The following is a 20,326-nucleotide window of genomic DNA, read 5'->3' on the forward strand; positions in this document are numbered from 1 at the left end:
GAGAATAGGAATCGACCCCTTCCAGCGATGGCTGAGGATGGCTCGCAGCCGACCGCTCGCCCGCGTGGCGCACCTTGGCTACCCGATAGACTTGTGAACGCACACTTAACTTAATAGCACACACTATCACCCGTTGTCATTGCTCTAGGCACCCTCTCAATCGGACAGCATCCTTAACGCGCGCTCCGCTCACCGGCGCAAGGCATCGCCTTCAGCGTTACACAGTAGGTAGACTTCAAGTATTGGGCCTGGTGTTACACTGTCAAGCACGCCGTGCAGACCAGTCCTTGGCGGCACGTGGCACGCCACGCGCGCGGGCTCAGCGCTACGCAGTGTTACCCGGCCCCCAGCACAACAAGGCACTTACGGGTCCCTCCTCTCCACGCTGCTCATGGCCTCAGGGTTCAGATCGTCACCATGCCCACGACAGCAAACGTGGCGGCTGCGCCCGTGGAGGCTGTGCCGCAGGAGCACCCTGCCCACCCACCGCCCTTCGTCGTGGACGAGCACTGGCTGCCGCCCAACGCCAAGGCGTTAGTCTTTGGTGGGTGGTGGCGCCTGATGGAATGCACATTGCACGCGGCATAACTTGCAGAATAAACCCCTGTGCAAGTCAGGGGCTGCGCGTAGTTACTGCTAGCGTGCATGACCGACCTGGGTTGGACCAACCGGTGTGAGCAGCCGTCAATCCACGACAGTGGCGGATCGGGTTACCCACAAACTGCTGTGCCCATGCAGACTGTGACGGCACGCTGCTAGACAGCATGTGCATCCACCTGGAGGCTTGGAAGGCTACCGCCTCCAAGTTTGGCATCCAGATCAACGCGGCGGGTGAGCAGCAGGGCTGCTAGCACCTTGGACGGACAATGTTCATGTACGCACCCCCTATGGGCTGTGGGCCGTACACCTACACGTATCAGCCCGCGGGAAAGCAGCTGCGCTACGAAGCGCCAATTGCGTGGCCCCACAGGATTGCCTTTGTACGTACAAAGCTTCAATTTGTGATGCGACCGGTGGTGTTTACAGGTATGGTGGAGCTGGCTGGCAAGCCGGTGCACGAGCTCCTAGACATTTTCGCGGCGCGCAGCGGCGTAGAGGTCACGCCAGAGGTAAAGGGGGCCCTGGAGTAGGCGCGTGCACTCTTGGTCTGCCGGGCTTGTGTACGGTAATTTTGAGCCATGACTGGGGGCCATGCGGGGCCACAGGGCAGGCCCTACGCCAGCTGCGGCAGAGCACAGAAGTGGAGTGGTCGCGCCACGGTACCAGCAACAAGGGGGCCCAAACCAACCCGCCTGCTGGGACCAAACCTGTCTCTGCTCATGCGCAGCTCCGACAAGACTTCTTCAACACCAAGTCCAAGTATTACCTGGACCATGCGCGCGAGGTGTGTGTGTGTGTGTGTATATATATGTATGCGGGAGTGGTAGAGCAGGAGAACGGCCAAGAACCGCTGGGGATTGGGACGCGTGCGAGGGCTTTGGCGCGTGTGCCACCTTCCATCCAAACTCCCTCGCGTAACACATCTGCTCCTGGCCTGCAAACGAGGTTGCACATATCCATTCCCTAGCACAGCTGCAATCACGGCCAAGACGCAAGCTCGTGTTTGTGCCGCTTCTGCCCGCAGGTTGAGGTCATTGACGAGGTGGTTGAGATCGTGAAGGCGGGCGCGGCGCGCGGCCTGCCCATGGCGGTGGCCAGCGGCGGCACCCGCAAGCACGTCATGGAGGGCCTCACCTCCACAAACCTGCTCTCCTACTTCAAGGTGTGCTCTGAACCAATCTTAACAGAAAACAGAAGCGCTGCAACGAGGAGCTGCAGCCGCATATGCGAGCTGGGGTGGGGTGGGGTGTATGTCCGGCGGTTGCTGTAGAGCGGCGGCAGTGGGGCGGCCTAGCGGCGGTGGCAGGAGATACCCAAGGGCGGAATGCGCGGTAGCAAACCTGCAGTTCTCGCCAGAAACCCCAGCGCTCTGCGTACCCTTCCGATTGCTCTGCTCGCCCAGTTCCAGCTCCCAACCTCAAGCCCAACCTACGCTTTCTGCTTCGTATTCGTCCGTGTCAGGCCATTGTGTGCGGCGAGGACGTGCCCAACGGCAAGCCCGCGCCCGACGCCTTCTTGCTGGCGGCGGAGCAGCTGGGCGTGGCGCCGGGCGACTGCGTGGGCTATGAGGACGCGGCGCTGGGCATGCAGGTGCGTGGGGCTGCGTGCGCAATGGGTGGGGGGCAGTGGGGGGCAGTGGGGCGCAGTGGGGGGCTGCGGGGGGGAAGTGGGGGCAGAGCGGGTTGCCAGCGCAAGAAGGCCGGCAGTGCGCGGGTACGCGGGTACGGCGGTTGGGCCTGGGGCCAACGTTGTAAAGATGAAGTTGTAAAAATACTTTGGGAGTGTGGCTGCGCGCGCTGTGTTACCCGGTGAGCGTGCCTTTGCGTCCTGCTATGACAACCTTGCCACCCCTGCGCCACGCCCGTCAGGCCATCCGCAATGCGGGCTACCTGGCAGCTGTGGATGTGACGCAGCTGCCCGCCTACCCGCACCTCAAGGACTGAACTGCGCTTGCTCGGGGGAGGGTGCGGAGGAGGGCGGCGGAGGAGCGCTGCGGCGGAGCTGGGAGGAGGAGGGGGGTGGAGGAGGAGGGTTTTGAGGGGTTGAGGTGAGCAGATAGGGAGGTGGCTCAGGACGCGCTGGACCTGGGAGGGAAGCATGAGCGTAGAACCTGTTGGATGCGTGCAAACAAGTGAAACGTCAGGGAGGCCCAGAGAACGGGTGCGTGCGGGCATTCCACACAAGGAGGAGTCGTGGTCAAAGGGACTAGGACCAGGGGAGGAGTTGCACGGGCGTAGAACCTGGCAGGACCACGGGTGGTCCGTCGGCGGCTGTGCTGCTGCTGTTGAGTGGTCCAGTTGTGGCTTGGCTTGAGTGGGCGCTGTGCGTGAGATGTTTGGTGTGCGGAGGGGGTCTTTGCTGACCTGGTACATACATAAATTGTGAGGCCAGTGCATAGGAGGTGCGTGTAAGGACACAGATGCACGGAAGTCAATCTATGCAGCAGACGGCGTGCCCTTCCCCTCCGTGACCTGGTCTCAAACCCACACGTATCCCAGCAACACACGCACCCCTTTCTTCGAGGCATTCTACCCAGTCATTCGAGCATCAGAAGCGCGACAGTCCATTCGTTCATATCATGTACTTCCGTCCGTCCGGAACTTCCGTCCGTGCGGTTTTGTTTCGGTAGCTACCCTACACAGTTGACGGCAGCCCGTTGTTGCCGATATGGCCCACACTCTGTTGATCTGACCTAGAACGCTCATCAACTGCAACACCACGCACATCTGCACACTTCCGCTCCACTTTCCCGCCCGCTTCCCGAACCCTGCGTTCTAATAACAATTACGGTACGGTTGGTCCAACCACATCGACAGGGGCTCCCCGCTTTCGTTCCCAGATACCGCAGTCCGTCCACAACGACAGCCGGTCCAGGCACAGCCCTCATCCGGCCACGGGCGCCTCTGGTCCCACGGCCGTCTCTGCTGGCTCTTGGTCCGACGCGTCGGGCGCGGCCGCTGCTGACAGCAGGTACAGCAAATGCAGGCGCCTGTGTGCAGCATTGGTAAGTGGGGAACTGTCTTAATTTCAGGAACCTCCGCCCATGGATTGAGACGGACTGCACACATGCACACACACGTCCCCAGAGCCCGGCCGTTCCCAGTGCCCGCACGCGCGACCTCCGCGCCAGGCTTTCGCCTCACCTTGCAAGCGCGCTTTCGGCGGGGTCACTCTCCCCGGCCCCAGCGGCGGCAGCGTCTTGCAGGGCGCCGCTGCTACTGCCGCTAGCAAGCAAGAGCTCCACCGCCGGCTGTAGCAGCTCTGCCAAGAGGCTGTTCAAGACTGCAAGAGGTTCAGTTGCGGCAGGCGCAGGCGCAGTAGCACTTCCGGCACCAGCTGCGGCAGCGGGAGCACCGGGACTCCTCTCCGGCTCACCCACAACACCCACAGCTGAGAACACGGCAGCAGTACTTGAAGCTGATAGGTCGCTGGAGCTCTGAGCCATCTCAGCAGCGCTTGCAGCGGGCGGCGGCTCTGCGTTGTGGGCTAGGAACAGCCGCCGTGCCTCTGCCTCCGCCTCCGCCTCCACCGCTGGGCCTATGGCCGCTGTGGCCACGGGCACACGTGCCGAGAAGATGTTCCGCCACGCTGCTCGTGCCGCCGCGAGGCTCGCCTGCTCGGGTGGTGGCTGCTGGCTGCTGTTCCTGGACGCCGGCGCCGCCGCCGGTTTAGGCTGGCTTGGCTCAGGCGCAGGGCTGAGCGCGCACGCGGGCTGGACCAGCTTGCTACAAAGGCCCACCCGCTGAGCCGTGCCCTGCGCAGGCGACACGTGAAACCAACGTTGTGTAAAGGGGAAATGGTCCTGTGCAACTTGCTTCTCATCACCCTCCGCTCTTAGTCCTCTTTCTTGTACTAGAAATTCAACCCGCATGCGATGGACTCACCAGGCAGCTTGCGAAGCAGGCGTTCGGGTACTGCTGCCCCGTGACCACGTCACACACGGGCGCCCAGTCCTGAGTGCAGGAGCAGCCCGCCCGCCACGTGATGCCGCCCCTGCTGGCACCACCGGCACCGCCGCTCGCGGCACTCACGCCGCCGCTGATGCCATTAAGGCTGCCACCGGCCGCTGCGCCAGGACTGCTGCTGGGTGCCGCCTGATACCAGGCGCCAGTCAACGACCAGACCTCCGGCGAGACCACCGCAGCTGCGGGCAGGCACTGGTCGCCTGCATCCATGGGCGCCACTGCTGGCCCAAGCCCCCAGGCGCCGTCATCGCTACTGCTTCCATTGCTGCTACTGCTACTGCTGCTAGTGCTGCCTTGCGCTAGGCAGGCATCTATGGTCTCTTGCGTAAGCGGTGGGCATGCGGCGAGTGCGGCAGCCATCATGATCACGTCTTCCACTAGCCCCTGCTGCTGCTGGGCTGAACCCTCCGCTGATGCATCCGCCCCCTGTTGCCCGGCAGCTCTAGCCGCCGCCAGCTGCAGAGCCGCGAACAGCGCAAGCTCGGGCGCACACACGTCCAGCAGGGCCTCCAGTCTTTGCAGCAGCGATGCGGGCTGACCGACCGACCCGGCTGTCGTCAACGTGATGGCGGCGCTGGCGCGCCCCACGGCGGAGTTGCTGTTGCGCAATGCGGCGCCATCGCTGCCACTGCCGCTGTCACCACCCGTCGCACCCGTGATGGCGCAAGCTGACGCAGTCGCTGCCGGCAGCACGGCACGAATGAGGCCGCACTGCAGCCTTGTGGCGCAGCTGCTACTGCTGGCGCTGCTACTGCTGGCGCCGCTTGCTGCATCCAGTAGCAATAGCGCAGACGACGCCAGAGCAGGACTACGCGCCAACGTGCTCCGTTGCAGGTGTATAAGGTTAAGCAAGTCCACGGGGCAGACAGGCCATGGCACCGCCATGGGTCCCTGAGGTGAGCCCGACTGGCCTTGTTGAGTGCCCGTGCTGCAGCCGGCACTAGCCTCGACGGCAGTAGCAGCCGCGGCAGCGGCCAACATAGGACACCGGCTGAGGCAGCTGCAGATCAGGAGTGCTAAGAATACGAAGATGCTGAAGATTTTGGCTTCTATGCTATGTGCGGGTCGTGCCTTCAGTGGGGCGAGTGGGCGCCGGGAACGCCTGGTGCGGCACCCAAGGGCGACGGTGGGGGTTCGTTGATGTGGCCCGGCTCGTACCCCGCCGCGGTCCAAGCTCCGATGTCGGTCACTGCTGCCTTCCTTGCGTTCCTGTCTGCTGCTGCTGCTGCTGCTGCGGCTGCTGCTACTGTTGCTGTTGCTGGTGCTGCCTCCACAGCCGCCGCATCGCATGACGGGAGGAGGGCAGACTGCGGACACAGCGCGGCGGCCGGGCGGCGGGCATCGGGCAGCGGCTGGGCCCAAGACCGCGAGCGTCGGCGGATGTAGCTGGCTTGCTGCTTCTCCTTCGGCACAATCGCCCTAATTTGTGTGGTCGCCCGATGGGTTAGCAACTTTTGGAAGTCGCTACGGCGCTCTGCGCTTTGTTGGAAAGGTCCGGCTCGCGGTGGGGAGCTCCAAGAATGACGGGCTCCACCGTGCGTGTGCCCCCAGTGCAGGTCCCGGGCGCTTAGTAAAATGTCACTTCAGCTTAGTTGCGCAAAGCCATGTAGGACTACGGTAAGAATTGACAGGCTGCGGCACGGGCAATGGTGGGAGCCACGAACCGTGGGTGCAATCAAGTGCGCGAACCCTCTCGCACTTGATGCATGCAGCTTGCCCCCTCACGCCCAGCCCATACAATTCCTCACCCTCAAATGAGTAAAGATTTCATAACGGATAACCATGGGTGAAACACAGCGCAAAATGGACCAATTACTGGTTCACAAACCAGTGACCAGCCGGCAACACGTGCCGGCAACATCTTGATGACTCCCCTGTCCTGTGCACACATCTCAGCTGCCCCGCTGTGTCCAGGGACCGGGCCCTGGCATGCACGCCCATGTCATTTCCCACACGCGGCGTAACAAGGCGGCCCAAACGTCAATGGCACCAGCAAATGAGGCCATCCATTGCCGCTGCCCCTCCGGCTGCTCAGCTTCCCGCCCTGCATGGAATGGAGGGCCATGTCTCCTCAAGACTATCTGCCCGTCGCGCCACCTAAACTGCATAAGCGGCGAATCCCTGACACGTTGGGGTTCCCGCAACTTCAGCCTGCCACTACCAAGCTGTTTTTTGGACTAAACATTTCGATTTCGGAAAGGCTCGCAGAACAACAAGGGCTTGCGTTATTGCTGTTCCATATGTGCATAAGATAGCGTCCATATTGATATGAGCATGGCGGAGGCCTCGCAGCCCGGAGTTGCTTCGCCAAAGGCGGATGTGCGGGCAACGCTGGCAAAGGCTAAGAGCGAGGTGGAGGCGCTTCGGAAGCTTGTTCCTTCTGCAACGCTGAATAAGCGTTACTGCTCGGAAATTTTGGAAGCGAGTGATGCATGTCTCTTGCAGCTCGAGCAGGTAGAGCGGCCGTGCTTGAGTCACGTGGCTTCTAAACATCGTATATAGGCATGTCAATCAAACTCGGGTGGCCTCGAGGGCTGTGGTTGGACGCAACAGGGCGCATTTTCGTCGGTTACTCCTCTACTGGCGGGCTCTTTGCAGCGGGCGACGCGAGGGGCTGATAACCAGCTGTAGAAGGGCATGCAGAATGCAGGAATAGCCTGTATCCTTGAAAGGCGTGCACAAAACGCTGGTGTCACACCCCAGCCCCGCTCCAACTCCCGCTCTCCCCGCTACTGTTCCCCCTCCTGCCAGTCCATCGCGCTGCACAGCGCCTCAATGGGCACGGGCGACGCGGAGGGCCGGCGGCTGCAGGACGAGCAGATGGAGCGGCTGCTGCCGGCCGCCACCAAGCTGCTGCAGGCCACGAAGCGCGCCAGCCACAAAGTCCGCAAGCTGGGTCAGCCCAGCGGCGTCCGGCGGTGAGGCGGCGGCGCCATGGGGCGTGTGCCTGGGTTAGGAGGAAGGGAGACGAAAGGAAAGGGTGGGGTGAAAGAGGAGCGGGCAGCTGCGGTGGGGGTCTGGAAGCATATCGATTGTTGGGAGAGGAAGGCCAGGGCGGTGTTTGGGATTGGGCGGGGAGGGGACACGACCTGCGAACGGGATTGACGTGACGTGACGTGAACCCCTGAGGAAGCGCGGCGCCCGCATTGCGTGCGCCTCCACGAATGCCAACCATGAGGTCGGCAGCAATTGCTGCAGTCGACTGCACTGGCGGGTGTGCTACTACGACCGCAGTGCTGACAGTGGAACCGGGACTGAGAGCGTTCGCGCCTGCTACCCATTGTCGTGTGTGTGTGTGTGTATGTGTGTATTCACGCAGGCTGGTGGCGTGGGCTAAGCGCCGCACATACAAGGATAAGCTGGTGCGTGTGTGTATGCGCACGTACGTGTGTATGTTTGCGCACGTGTGTGTGTGTGTGTGTGTGTGTGTGTGTGTGTGTGTGTGTGTGTGTGTGTGTGTGTGTGTGTGTGTGTGTGTGTGTGTGTGTGTGTGTGTGTGTGTGTGTGCGTGTCTGCGTCTATGTGAGCAAGTAAGTATACGCGCGTGTGTGGGGATGCCTGGCTTTGGGGTGGGACTTTGGGGTGGGATGCAGCTGCTGGCTGAGAAATGCACTTTGGCGTGGGTGCCCCACGCCTGGTGCCTTGTGCTCGGCCATGCCCGGACGCCATGCGACCCCGGGCACCTCCTGTGACCCTCCATGCCCACGTGCCATCGCTCGTTCGGCTAGGGGTATTGTTGCAGATTGGGACGGAGAGTCAAAGTACGGATTCGACGTACTGCAAAGCTGACTAGTATGAATGGCATGGTATGTACAATGCGGTATTTGGGGTTGTTGCAGATGGGGGTCAAGTACGAGATCACAACGGCGCTGGACTACGGCGCAGCCTCGCTGGCGGCTGCCGCGGCCGCGGCGGCGGTGGCGGGCGGCAGCATGAGCCGAGGCGGCGCGGGGGCGGACAGCGCCAGCAGCCTGCTGCTATACCAGGTGCGTGTGGGTCACGTGTGTATGCTCAGAACAACACAAAAAGAAGTGTGTAGATTTGTGTGTATGTGTATGAAGGAGTGAAGTGCAGACCAGACGGCCGTCGACGTATGGCTTCACCGAGCGCCATCATCCGTGCCGTGCCCAAACCCTCACGACCAGTACCCCTCACTACCTTCGATTGCAACTAACGCCTGTCTGTGCTCTACGCGTTTGGCGCGCACACGTACCGCCACGCCTGTGCTCTGCGAGTTTGGCCTGGTTGAGTTTGGGCTGGTATTTACAACCCCCCTCCTTGCTCCCTGCAATCCCCGTCGACAGGCCACCGCCCTAGCCGCCATGAACTTTGAGCCCGGCACGCTCCGACACACAGACATCAAGTCCCCGGTGGCCGCAGTGCGCTTCCTGCCCACCATCGCCAGGCCACCGCAGCCGCAGCCTGCTACTGCCGACGCCGGCGGCGGCGACGCTGCTACAGCCGCCGGCGCGCTCGCAGCGGCGCCCAGCAGCGGGGGAGGGGTAGGGGGAGGAGGAGGGGAGACGTCGATGCTGCTGCTGGTGCAGGTGTGGGGCTGGGCGGGCACGGTGGAGGTGTTTGCGCCCGGCATGCGTGGCTTCCACACCGCCCTGCATTTCAGCCGCTCCGCGGGCGGCGGCGGCCTGGCGGGGGTGGCGGGCGCCGTGTCAGGCCGCTTCGGAGGCAGCGGTGGCGGAAAGACAGGTGGTAGCAAGGCAGGTGGCGGCGGCGGCGGCGGCGCGCGGCTGACTGTAACGGCTGTGGACTGGGCGGCTCAGGCGCTGTGGTGCTGCTACACGGACGGCAGTGTGGTGCTCACGGGGCTGCAGGACCAGGTGGGTGTGGGCGTGTGTGTGTGTGTGTGTGTGTGTTGTGCGTGTGTGTGTGTGTGTTGAAAAGAAAACAACAAAACGAAGCCCGCCCAGACGGCGCGACGGAGTTACTTACGGATACCTACCGATACCGAGCGTCTTGTAGCCGCGTCGACCCCGGTAGTCATACTTACCCGCAAAAAGCCTGGAACCCCCCCTCGGGCGATCGACGAACGACCTGACCCCGAGTGGCACCCATATGCATTGTATGCGCCGCGCCCTGGGCGCGCTACAACGTTGACCCAGCACGCCTAATGCCCTGATTCCCGCCCGCTGGTCGTAGTCGAGCTCACCTACGGGTGATAGAGGAATTGCAGGCACAGGGGCGGCAGCGAGCAAGTGTCACGAGCAGGGAAAATGGCGACAGCGATGTTAAGGGCGGCGTGCAGCAAGCAAGCTAGGACACGCATCCCAGTCCCGGCCCGCTAATGATTGCTGGAAAAGAGAGCGAGGCGGTGGTCGTCGAGAAACTTATAAGGAGTCATCGGCTGCATGGGGTCATGCTGGCGGGCGTCGGTTGCGGAGCACTAGAAAGCAGCGAACCCCCGGAACTGCTGGATGTGGGCTAGTGTGTGTGAGTGTGTGGCGCCGTGGGCTGGCGGGAGCTGGCCTCCCGCTCCCCACTCCACGGCGGCACCGAGGCTAGGCATGCTCGCGGCCGCAGTGGCCGCGTCGGCTGTCCGAAACCAGCCCCCCGGGGGACATCCATATACTCCCCTGAAAGGAAAAGCGCGCCGAGGTGTGGCCACCAGTCCACGGGCTGGGCGAGGGGCGGGCGCATAGTAGTGCTGCGCCGTACACCGCCGCGACAGCACGTTCGTAACAAAGCCCGTCGATGAGGAGAGTCATCATGTAGTCACAGAAGCTCGCAGCAGTCGACGCCGCGCGGGCGCAATTGCTGGCATGTCATGATTGCATCGCGGCTCCGGACGAGGTCCTCGCCCTGTGATGCGGGCTGAATAAATAGGATACGAGCGTGATGCTGTGTGTGTGTTTGTGTGTGGGTGGGTGGGTGGGTACGTGTGCGTGTGTGTGTGCTTGTGTTATACAGCCCAAGCTGAGTGTAAGGGATGGAAGGGGTTTGGAGGCCTGGGGCAGGAATGAAGGGGGCTGGGGGCCAGGGTGGGGGCCGGGGTGGGGATACCTTGGGTGAGGTCGGGGGTTGTAAGTACCAGCCCAAACTAAAGCAAACCGAGCCAAGCTAGCGGTGTAGGAGTAACTCGCGGGGGTGGGGATGGGGGCGGGGGACTGGCGTAAGGGTACGAATGTAGAGATTCGAGGCGCTTCAGAGAGACCTGAGCTAGCACCCGTTTCGTTGGGCTCAGACATAACCCCCCTCCTCCACCTTTTTCTCTCTCTTCTCCTCTTTCCTCCCCCACTCCAGCGCACGGAGCCTCACGCCTGCACACACGCCGCCATCACCTGCGCACACGCGGCGCCGGGGGCTCTGTGGATGGGCGACGCGGCGGGGCGGGTGGTGTGCCTGCAGCGGGAGCCATCGCTCATGGTGCGCGGCGGGGCGGGGGGGGGGGCGTAAATGCCAGCCCAAACAACATTTGATCCAGCCAAACTAGCAGAGGGCTGGTGGGCGTGTTGGGTGCTTGTATTGGGGGGTGGCTGCATGTGTTGGGTGCTGGGTGTGGGTGCTGGGTGTTGGGTGCTGAAGAGGGGGCTGAAGGCAATGGTGTTTGGATGCGGTGGCGGCGATACGTGGCAGCAGAAAGCGGGGGTGCGCGTGGTGGCGGTGGTAGTGGTGATGCACGGCACCCCACCCTGCCCATGCAGCGGGGCGCTCTGACTCGCGGTGTCGGCCGCATCCTCCCCGACCCCTGATTCGTGTAGCTTCTCCTTGCAGCGCTTGCAGTGCTGACTGTTTCCTTTGGGATTGGTCCAGAGTAAGCCCCCTGCTCCATACCCGCACAGGTGCGCGTGGTCACGGCTCGAGGCGCCGCACACGCCATGTCCGCCGTCACGTGCGTCTGGGCCCAGAGCGGCGGCGGCGGTGGCGGCGGCGGCGGCGGTGGCGGCGGCTTTGGCGGTGTGGGTGGCTGGGGTTTCCAGCCGCCGCCGCCGCCTGTTGCGGCTGCGGCGGATGAGGACGGGTGGCTGATGCTGATTGATGGGGAGCAGTACGCCGTCGCAGACGTGTACGATTGCTCGGTGAGTTTTGTTTGTGTTGCTCGATTTGATGTAATGTTGGCAAAGGGTGCTTGCTTGTCTGCGTATAAGGGCATGTTCAGGATCTTGGGAGTGTGCACATGGGGGCATGTTCGTGAAGGCATGTGGGGAATGGGAGTGCGGGCGCCGAGCGAATGTCCAGCGGGCCGCGACAAGCTGAGCTGCTGTGCCGCACACGCCAACACGGTCACTCCTCCCCCGCCCCTCCAGCCGCCCTCATGCCCAGCCCCGGTCCTCCTCCTGTTTCCTCGCAGTCCCACTTTGGCGCCGTCACCTCCATCTCCGACATCCCATGGGCCCCAGACCCACCTGCCTCCAGCTTCCGCAGCGCCGGCGGCGCCGCCGCTACCGCCGCCCGCAGCTCCTTCGCCGCCGCACCCTCCATCGCCGCCGCGGCAGCGGCCGGCGGCGGCGGCCGCCCGTGGTCGTCGCTGGGCGGCGGTTACGGCGGTTACGGCGCGGCGGTCAGCGGTTGGCGGTTGCTGACGGGTCACTCGAGCGGGCAGCTGGTGCTGTGGGAGGCGGGCGGCGGCAAACTGCGGCCCATGTGTGTGTTGGGGGAGCCGGGGGTGGGCTCCGTCAGCGCCGTCAGGTGAGGGGGGCGCAAGCGTGTGTGTATGTGTATGTGTGTATGGATGTGGGGCTTTTATGCCCGGGCCCAACGAAAAAGTGGATGGGTGGGGGTAGGGGGCCGGGGATGTGGCGGTGCGGGCCTTGGGTTGAGGTAGAGACCGTCAAACCGGAGGGAGCCGCAAGAGAGAGGTAGGCATTGAGGCCGCCAAACTTATCACAGAGCCCCGCCAAGCCCAGCCTCCCACCTGTCCATGCTTGTATTTGAATCTTGCAAACCGCATCCGCCCTCCCCCGCCCCGCGTCCTCCTCTCTCCCATCGCCTACCACTTCCTAAATGTAACCCCACCCCGCCCCGTAACGCGTAACGCCAAGGCTGCCCTGCTGCAAAGGCCTGTCAACATCATCTCAAATTTAATTGATCATGCATGGAGCCCCGCCCCACGCCCCACCTCCTCCTCCTCCTCCCCCTCCCTCCCACCAGGGGCCTGGCCGTGCTTCCCGAGCTGGGCATGCTGGTGTCTGGCCACCGCGACGGCCTGCTGCACGTGTGGCCGCTGCCCACCCCCCGCATGCACCTGCTGCCGCTGCCCGCCGCCCGCCCGCCCGCCTGGGCGCTGAGGCACGGCAGCCTGCGCGCGCACCGCACCCGCATGAGCGCCATGGACAGGTGGGGGCGGGTGTGTGTGGGGTGGGAAGGGGGTTGTGTGTGTGTGCGTGTGTGTGTGTGTGGGTTGTGTGTGTGTGTGTGTGGGGTGGGGGGGTGGGGGCTGGGTGGGGGCTGGGTGAAGGGTGGGCTGGGTGAGGGGTGGGCTGGGGGGGGGGGGGGGCGGGTTTGTAGGTGCCAGCCCAAACTGCACCATACCAAGCTAAAACTAGCGGAGGGGGACCACCTTGACCTGGTCTGCGGCGGGGTGGTCCACAGCGGAAGTGTGACCGTGGCGACCCCCATCCCCCTCTCTGCCCTGCATTCACCGCCCTCTAACAACCGCCCCGCAACAACGCGCCTGCTATTCTACTGTTCCTGGCTACGCCTTCATTTCCTAAGTAATCATCAATGTACGTCCCTCTCCGGCCCCTCCACCTCTCCCGCTCCCCGCAGGTGTGGCACGCGGTTGGCCACGGGCAGTGAGACGGGCGGCGTCAAGGTGTGGGACGTGCTGGACCTGAGGTCCAGGGCCATGAGACAGGTGAGGCAGAGGGAAGGCAGGCGCCGGGCAGGCGGCGGCGGAGGCGGCTAAGGCGGTGGATGGGGGTCCGGTGGGGTGGGGCGGGGTGGGGACTGGATGGGCGGGTGCCTGCGACGCGTGCCAAGTGACCTGGGTTGGACATTTGACACTGTGCGGGGCGACAGGTGTGGAGTGCCACTTCCATGCTGAAAGGGGGGGGGGCATCCTGGGAGCACCGCCCCTTCCCCGCCCTGCCTGGCGCAACCACGCGGCCTCCTTCCATAACCCCACCTTCCCCCTGTGCCGCTTTCCTAACCATCTTTGCAACACCCCTCTCCCGGAACAATAATCATGAATGTAAGTATGTAACCCCCGCCCATCCCCCCCACACCTCAGGGCGCCGCCTTCGCGCCGCTGGTGAACCCCGCCTCCTCCGCCTCCGGCTCTCTGGCCGCCTCCCTCTCCTCCACCGCCGCCGCGCTCAGCCCGCTCTCCGCCACCACCGCCGCCTACGGCGCCGGCGGCGGCTCCCCCTTCGACCTGCCACTGCACCTACAGCTGGCGGCATCACAGCTGTTCGCCACCATGCACCGAAGCGCCGCCGCCTCCGCCGCCTCCGCCGCCTCCGCCGCCTCCGCCGCCGCCGCCATCACTGCAAGCCACGGGCAGCAGCAGCAGCAGCAGCAGCAGCAAGTGGAGCGGGCAGCCACCGTTGGCGGCGCCGCCTCCGGCGGCGCCGCGGAAGCCGAGCAGAAGCAGGCAGGTGGCGAGGCGGCGGTGGCGGCCGCTTCATCGGCAACGGCAACGACGCCCCAGGGCGGGGAGCAGAGCGGCGGCGGTGGCGGCGGTGGCGGCGGCGGCGGCGGGCTTCCCACCGCCATCAGTGCGGTACAGGCGGCGCAGATGCAGGCGGCTGTGGCGGCGCAGCTAGCCACTGGCGGCGCCGCCGGCGGCGGTGGCGGCCCGGGCGGCCTGAGCGGCCCGCTTTCCACCGCCACACAGCGCGCGCTAGAACAGGCAATGCATGCGGAGCTGTTCGCACGGACCACCGCCGCCAACGCCGCCTATCTAGCCGCCGCCGGCGGCAGTGGCAGCAGCGGCGGCGGCGGCGGCGGCAGCGGCGGCCCCGGCGGCGGCGGCCCGCTCTTCAGCGGGATGGTGTCGAGTAACTTCATGATGCTGCCGGGTGGCGGCGGCGGCGGCGGCGGCGGCATGCCGCCGCCACTGGTGGTGCCGTTGGCGCCGTCCAGTGGTGGCGGCGCGCCCATGTGGGCTCTGGTGTCGCCGCTGGGGAACTACCCCGGGGGTTACACGGGGGGTTACGCGGGCATGCCAGGGTTCGTGCCGAACATGATGATGGGCGGCGGGTCCTTCCTGGGTGGCGGCTCCTTCATTGGCGGCATGGCGGGCGGCGGCGTCAGTGGCGGTGGTGCCGTACGCAGCCTTGACTCGGTTCGGGAGGAGGAGGAGGCGGCGGCTGGGGGTGTGGGGAGCGGCCCAAGCGCGATGTGGGGCCCGGGCGGCGGCGGCGACGGCGGCAGCAGTGGCCCCAACGGCCCCAACGGCAACCACGGCGCTCGCAGTGAGGCGGACACAATGCTGGCGCTGCGTAACCAGTTCCTCAAGGAGTGAGTGTTTGAGGGAGAAAGAGTGTGTGTGTTTTTGTATTGTGTCCCCAAACTCGCCTTGCGCTGTCCTGGCGCCTGCTCCCCCCCCTGTCCTGCTTACCTCCCCTCGCTTCTGCTTAGCTGCTAAACGGACGCTGTGCGGACTGCGACCGCCTAAAAGAATACAAGTGCCTAACCCCGCCCACGCGCCCGTCCTGCCCCACCACCCTGCCTTCCCCCCTCACACCGCAGCACCGACATGAAGCTGATTGAGGAGATCGGCAACGGCGCTGAGGGCCGCGTGTGGCGCGGCAAGTGGCACCACATCAACGTGGTGGGTGTGCGGGCGTAGGTGTGTGTGTGTGTGTGTGTGTGTGTGTGTGGGTGCGTGCGTGTGTGTGTGCATACTATATCAACCCCCAAACTTACCTCAACGAAACGCAGTTCCATCCAGCCCCCACCCACCCCAACCACAGTGACTAGTCGCACCGACCAAGTCACACTGGCCAGTGCTTAACCGAGACTCAACCAACCCCAACCACCCGTGCCAACCACCCCAACCGACCTCAATCCAACCCCCACAGGCCATCAAGGAGATGCACCCCAAGTCCGCCTCCTTTGCGCGCATCGCCACCATTGCCCGCGAGCTGAGCGGCCGGCGCCCCGGCGGCGGCGGCGGCGGCGGCCCCGTGATCAGCAGCGAGATGGCGGCGGTGATGAAGGAGGTCACGTGCCTCATTGATCTGAGTCAGCACCCCAACGTGAGTAGGCGGCGGGAGACAGGAGGCGGGGGAAAGCGAGGGGAGGGGAGGGGGATAGCCTAAACCCAAGGGAGAGTGTGCACCAGCTCGGTAGGGGCTCGGCGGAACGCGTGACGCGGGGGCAACGTGCCTTGACACCCACATGCTGACGTGTGCTCCCCACGCATCCCGTTCGACCCCAACCCCACCAACCCCTCTAACCCCACCAACCCCAAACCCAACCCCTTACCCCACTGCCTACTTAGCCCCCACCTCACATTCCCCTGCTTGCATCCTGTTCCCAGTGTTTCAACCTTGCAACCACGTACCCGACAACCTACCCACAACCCACCCCACAACCTACCCCACAATCTCCCACCCCGCCACAGATCGTCCGCTTCATCGGCGTGTGCCTGGAGCCGCCCCGCATCGTGACCGAGTACTACCCCAAGGGCAGCCTGTTCGGGATCATTGAGAAGGCCAGGTGCGCGAAGAAGGGGGGGGGCAGGGGAGCAGCGGAACAGGAGGCAGGGCGGGGAGGAGGCATGGCGGGAAGGAGACAGAGCGGGGAGGGGTTGGTACAGGCGTTTCTGTAATGGAGGTGTGTGTGTCACCAATGCGATACTGTTGGCGTGCGTAGAGGTGCTCGAGCAGGTGTCAGCACTTAGCACGTTGACACCCCCCCCCCATGCTGCCCTTCCAACCTCGCACACCACTCCCTAGCTAATCATGAGTATAACCCTCACCTCCCGCGCCCCCCCCCCCGATGCCACCCCGCCCCCAGTTCCTTAACTGATCATGAATGCAACCCCACGATGTAACCCCCCCCCCAACCCCCCAGGGACGAGGGTGAGTCGGGCGCGCTGCGTCAGCTGCAGTGGCTGGGGCGGCTGGTGATGCTGCATGACGTGGCGGCGGGCATGGCCTTCCTGCACGACAGGTGCGGAGGGAAGGGAGGGGAGGAAGGTGGGGAGGGAGAGGGGGAGGGGAGGGGGGAAAAGGGGGGGGAAGGGGGAAGGTGGGGAGGGGGTTGTAAATACCAGCCCAAACTAAGGGGGGGGGAGGGGGAGGGGGAAGGTGGGGCGGGGGGGGGTGAGGAGGGGAGGGGGGGAGAGGGTAGCCAGCCGTTCATGGAAAACGGAGTGAGGGTAGGTGGGTTTCACCATTCCCAATAAGAGACACGAAAACGCATGACAAGGGGCGGTTGTATGCCCGAGCCCAACGAGTCTGTCCCCCCGGGGGAGGGGGGGAAAGGGGTCGTCAGGCCAGCGGGTTGCTGGGCTCTCATCATGGTTGGCTGAAAGGGTGGGGCTGGGGGCCTCTCCACACGCGAGAATGGCGGAAGCTGGCCGGGTGTGGGCGCGGCGTTGGCGCGCACCTATTCGCAATGTTCTGATGATGCTGTCATAAGGCCGCGACCACCCAACGCCCCTGCTCCCTCCCCCTCCCCATACACACACACCTCAGGAACTACGTGCACGGCGACCTGCGCTCGCCCAACGTGTTCGTGGCGCAGGACGGCCACGCCAAGGTCGGCGACTTCGGCTTCGCGCAGCTGCTGGGTGAGGCGAACGAACGATCTATGTGCTGGCAGTACTTTTATTCAGGCAAACTGTTGAATATGGCGATAGCCAAAAGTCCAAACTGCCCTCGAGCTCGAAAAATTAGTAGTCATGTCAGTGCAGAGCAGCCGCGCTCACACTCATAGGCACTCACAGGCAGTACTTTCATAATACATAACATGGCGATTGGCGAAAAGGATATATGTACTGCACCGCGGTACTGCGGTGCACGGGCAACTTTGTTGCCCCGCCCACACTCGTGCAAGTTGCTTCTCGTGCGTGCACGCACGCTTGCTTCTGCCGCTGCCGCTGCCGCTGCCGCTGCTGCACCGCCGCCATCCCACACACCTTGCTCCTGTTTCTGCATCTGCACGGCCACACAGCATCGCAGCACAGTAATAGCCCCACTTGTGGCTCGTGCATAGACAACACACAACTCCGCCCTCACGCTTTCAATCGCTGCTTCTGCTTTTCATTCTGCACTCCCATGCCCACCACCATGCCCCTCCCCCCTCCCATACGTGTTGTGGCTTGCAACTACCGCATCTTCCTCTTCCTTGGAATAAACTACCCCCTGTGCTCCGCTCGTTTTAATTGGTTTTGGTTTAGTTTTAGCTGGTATTTACAAACCCCACCATGCCCCGCTAGTTTAGCTTGGTTTGGTTCGTTTGGGCTGGTATCCACAACCCCTCCCTCCCTTCCTCACCTCCCCAACTTCACCCCTCTCCCCTGCAGCCGGCCCTGACGCCGAGAAGGACAGTGCTGAGCAGCAGGAGGCGCGCATGACCAACCCACGCTGGCTGGCACCGGAGGTCATCCTGGCGCAGAAGAGCAGCCAGGCGGGGGACGTGTACAGGTGCGGGGTGGGGCGGGTGCGGGGTGGGCGTGAGGTGGGTGCGGGGCGGGGGCTTAGGGGTGGAGTGGGCGTGGGGTGGGGGGTGGTATGGGAAAAAGGGGTGGGATGGGGTAGCCTTTCATGTGGAGAACGGAGTTGTTAGATGACCAGGATGAAGTGTGTGTGGGGCGGGGGGAGGATACAAGGGGATGGGGGTTCGGGGGTTTATGCACGAAAGAAGCATGGAAGGTAGGGGCGTGAGGAGTGTTCGAGTCCGGCCAGGGTCCGTCTCGACCCCTGACAGCCCTCTCCCACCTGCCAGCCAACACCAAAACAAATACGGTACCATGAACACAGATAATTGGTTTTCTGACGGCCCATGCGACCAAACCCCATCAAACTCCACCCCTTCGCCTGGCTGCGGCAGTCAGGCCGCCTGGAACCACCCTCCAGTTTACATACCTTAAGCACACAATCACACACAAACGCGTGTGTGTATTCCCCTGCCCCGCCGTGCACGCGCGCAGTTTCGCCATCATCATGTTCGAGCTGCTGACGTGGATGGTGCCGTACGAGGGGCTGGAGGGGCTGCAGGTGATCCTGCTGCACTCCATGCACGCGGCGGAGGGGCAGCCGCTGTTCCGGCCCGACCTGCCGCCGGACGCAGAGCTGCCGCAGGTGTGGGCGTGTGTGTTTGTGTGTGGGGGTTGCAGGGATGTTTGGAAAAGCGGTACAGGATGCACTGAAGACTGGGGACGAAGTCGTTACCACATTGTGGGGGTGGGGGGTGGGGTGGGCGGCTGTGTGTGTGTGTGTGTTGTGTGTGTGTGTGTGTGTGGGGGGGGATAGCCATCCATGGGATGGTGGGGGGGCTGTGTGTATGTGTGTGTATGTGTGTGTGTGTGCGTGTGTGTGTGTGTTTGTGTGTGTGTGTGTGTGTGTGTGTGTGTGTGTGTGTCGGCGCGGGGGGAAAGGCCGGGGAATGCAGAGCTGCCGCAGGTGGGGTGGTGGGGCGGTGGGAGAGGGGGTACGCCCGAGCCCAAGGAGTAGGTCCCATGACGACGGGGGGAGGCCCGGGGGGGGGGGCGCCATGAGGGGTGGTGGGTGGGTGGGTGGGTAGTCACGCGAGCCCATTGCCACGAGCTGGCACCATGGGAAGCGGCGTACGCCCTCCCACGGCCTCGTGTAGCTAATCATGAATATACGGTAATATGTTCGCCTTCAGGTGTCTCGGCAGAGCGGCAGCCTGTCCGCCTACAAGCAGCTCATGAGCGAGTGCTGGGCGCAGAGGCCCGAGGACAGGTGCGCGGGCGCGAGAGAGGAGGAGTCAGGGCGTGGGAGGGAAAGAAGAGGGAAGGAGGAGGGAAGGAGAAGGGGGGGAGGAGGGAAAGGGAGGGAGGGAAGGAGGAGGGAAGGAGGAGGGAAGGAGGAAGGAGGAGGGAAGGAGGAGGGAAGGAGGAGGAAGGAGGAGGGGGCCGGGCTTCTGCCCCCCGCCCCCATGATTGTGATTTGATCAATCCGTTCTCCAGGAACGGCTACCCCCCACCCAGCGATTCCCATTAACTGCACTTCCAGGTGAATGTACCTCTGTACCTCCGGTTGCATGAATGGCTACCCTTTCCTTAGCTAACCATGAATGTAGTCCATCCCCACCTTCGCGCTTCTGGGTGAATCACTCCGTTGAACGACTATCCCCACCCCCAAAACAAACCACACACAGGCCCACCTTCAGCAAGGTGGCCACCCGCCTTCAGACCATCATCCACTGGGAGCAGGCCTTCAGCCACGTGCGCCTCATCAGCGTGTCGGCGGGCAGCGGAGGAGCGGCGGCGGCAGGCGGCGGCGGCGGCGGCGGAGGACTGCAGGGTGGGTTGCGGAGGTGGACTGCAGAATTGGGTGCGGGGTTGCAGGGCGGGTGCGTGGGAAGATGCGTTCGCACCACCCGCCGTCGTTCTTCATGCATTCCTCCTTCCGAACAACACCTCCGCTAGTTTAGCTTGGTTTGGTTTGCAACCGGCCAGCCTGGTATCTACAACCACCCCACCCCCTCTTCTCCTCTCCACTGCCCTCCTGAATGAACTGCCACCCCATCCCCTTTAGTTGGGCTGGTATTGACAACCCTCCTCTCCCCTCCCCTCCCCTCCTCTCCTCTCCCCTCCTCTCCCTCCCTCCCTCCCCGCAGACGGCTCGGCGCGCAGTGTCACCAGTGCCCTGCTGACCGCCGCTGCG

The 20,326-nt window shown here is 64.0% G+C and overlaps 3 protein-coding genes across 3 annotated transcripts in view; 2 read left to right on the top strand and 1 right to left on the bottom strand.

The window, feature by feature from the left end:
* The first annotated feature begins 93 nt into the window (after positions 1-93).
* CHLRE_05g236150v5 (uncharacterized protein) lies at positions 94-3,023 on the top strand. The gene is made up of 8 exons (XM_001697754.2): positions 94-224; positions 402-544; positions 739-831; positions 1,027-1,109; positions 1,328-1,384; positions 1,625-1,762; positions 2,062-2,190; positions 2,469-3,023. Exons 2-8 carry the CDS (start codon positions 418-420, stop codon positions 2,541-2,543), a joined length of 702 nt encoding a protein of 233 aa, XP_001697806.1. The 5' UTR covers positions 94-224; positions 402-417; the 3' UTR covers positions 2,544-3,023.
* A 38-nt stretch (positions 3,024-3,061) lies between these two features.
* Positions 3,062-5,577, bottom strand: CHLRE_05g236183v5 (uncharacterized protein). The gene is made up of 4 exons (XM_043062258.1): positions 4,485-5,577; positions 3,976-4,354; positions 3,744-3,882; positions 3,062-3,589 (listed from the first exon to the last, which is right to left on the bottom strand). Exons 1-4 carry the CDS (start codon positions 5,448-5,450, stop codon positions 3,484-3,486), a joined length of 1,590 nt encoding a protein of 529 aa, XP_042924822.1. The 5' UTR covers positions 5,451-5,577; the 3' UTR covers positions 3,062-3,483.
* Positions 5,578-6,667: 1,090 nt separating this feature from the next.
* The window catches only part of CHLRE_05g236216v5 (uncharacterized protein), a 16,872-nt gene continuing 3,213 nt past the window's right edge, over positions 6,668-20,326 (top strand). Inside the window, exons 1-21 of the mRNA XM_043062259.1 lie at positions 6,668-7,019; positions 7,317-7,483; positions 7,885-7,927; positions 8,405-8,551; positions 8,870-9,400; positions 10,821-10,943; positions 11,360-11,596; positions 11,869-12,206; positions 12,669-12,854; positions 13,287-13,374; positions 13,750-14,981; positions 15,213-15,294; positions 15,545-15,721; positions 16,090-16,184; positions 16,542-16,640; positions 17,168-17,262; positions 17,998-18,118; positions 18,625-18,775; positions 19,323-19,399; positions 19,818-19,963; positions 20,280-20,310. Of these exons, the coding sequence (XP_042924823.1) occupies positions 6,840-7,019; positions 7,317-7,483; positions 7,885-7,927; positions 8,405-8,551; positions 8,870-9,400; positions 10,821-10,943; positions 11,360-11,596; positions 11,869-12,206; positions 12,669-12,854; positions 13,287-13,374; positions 13,750-14,981; positions 15,213-15,294; positions 15,545-15,721; positions 16,090-16,184; positions 16,542-16,640; positions 17,168-17,262; positions 17,998-18,118; positions 18,625-18,775; positions 19,323-19,399; positions 19,818-19,963; positions 20,280-20,310 (4,346 nt within the window). The 5' untranslated portion in view covers positions 6,668-6,839. The remainder of the gene's footprint in view (positions 7,020-7,316; positions 7,484-7,884; positions 7,928-8,404; positions 8,552-8,869; positions 9,401-10,820; positions 10,944-11,359; positions 11,597-11,868; positions 12,207-12,668; positions 12,855-13,286; positions 13,375-13,749; positions 14,982-15,212; positions 15,295-15,544; positions 15,722-16,089; positions 16,185-16,541; positions 16,641-17,167; positions 17,263-17,997; positions 18,119-18,624; positions 18,776-19,322; positions 19,400-19,817; positions 19,964-20,279; positions 20,311-20,326) is intronic.

This window comes from Chlamydomonas reinhardtii, chromosome 5 (genome assembly GCF_000002595.2).
Source record: "Chlamydomonas reinhardtii strain CC-503 cw92 mt+ chromosome 5, whole genome shotgun sequence".
NCBI lineage: Eukaryota > Viridiplantae > Chlorophyta > Chlorophyceae > Chlamydomonadales > Chlamydomonadaceae > Chlamydomonas > Chlamydomonas reinhardtii.

Bases quoted from the DNA above. Each gene is read 5' to 3' on its own strand.
- CHLRE_05g236150v5 (XM_001697754.2), top strand. From the start codon at position 418: ATGCCCACGACAGCAAACGTGGCGGCTGCGCCCGTGGAGGCTGTGCCG. The intron at 832-1,026 runs GTGAGCAGCAGG...TGGTGTTTACAG, and splicing joins CATCCAGATCAACGCGGCGG to GTATGGTGGAGCTGGCTGGC. The intron at 1,110-1,327 runs GTAAAGGGGGCC...GCTCATGCGCAG, and splicing joins GCGTAGAGGTCACGCCAGAG to CTCCGACAAGACTTCTTCAA.
- CHLRE_05g236183v5 (XM_043062258.1), bottom strand. From the start codon at position 5,450: ATGGCGGTGCCATGGCCTGTCTGCCCCGTGGACTTGCTTAACCTTATA. The intron at 3,883-3,975 runs GTGAGCCGGAGA...AACCTCTTGCAG, and splicing joins CTCAGCTGTGGGTGTTGTGG to TCTTGAACAGCCTCTTGGCA. The intron at 3,590-3,743 runs GTGAGGCGAAAG...TGCTGCACACAG, and splicing joins GCCGAAAGCGCGCTTGCAAG to GCGCCTGCATTTGCTGTACC.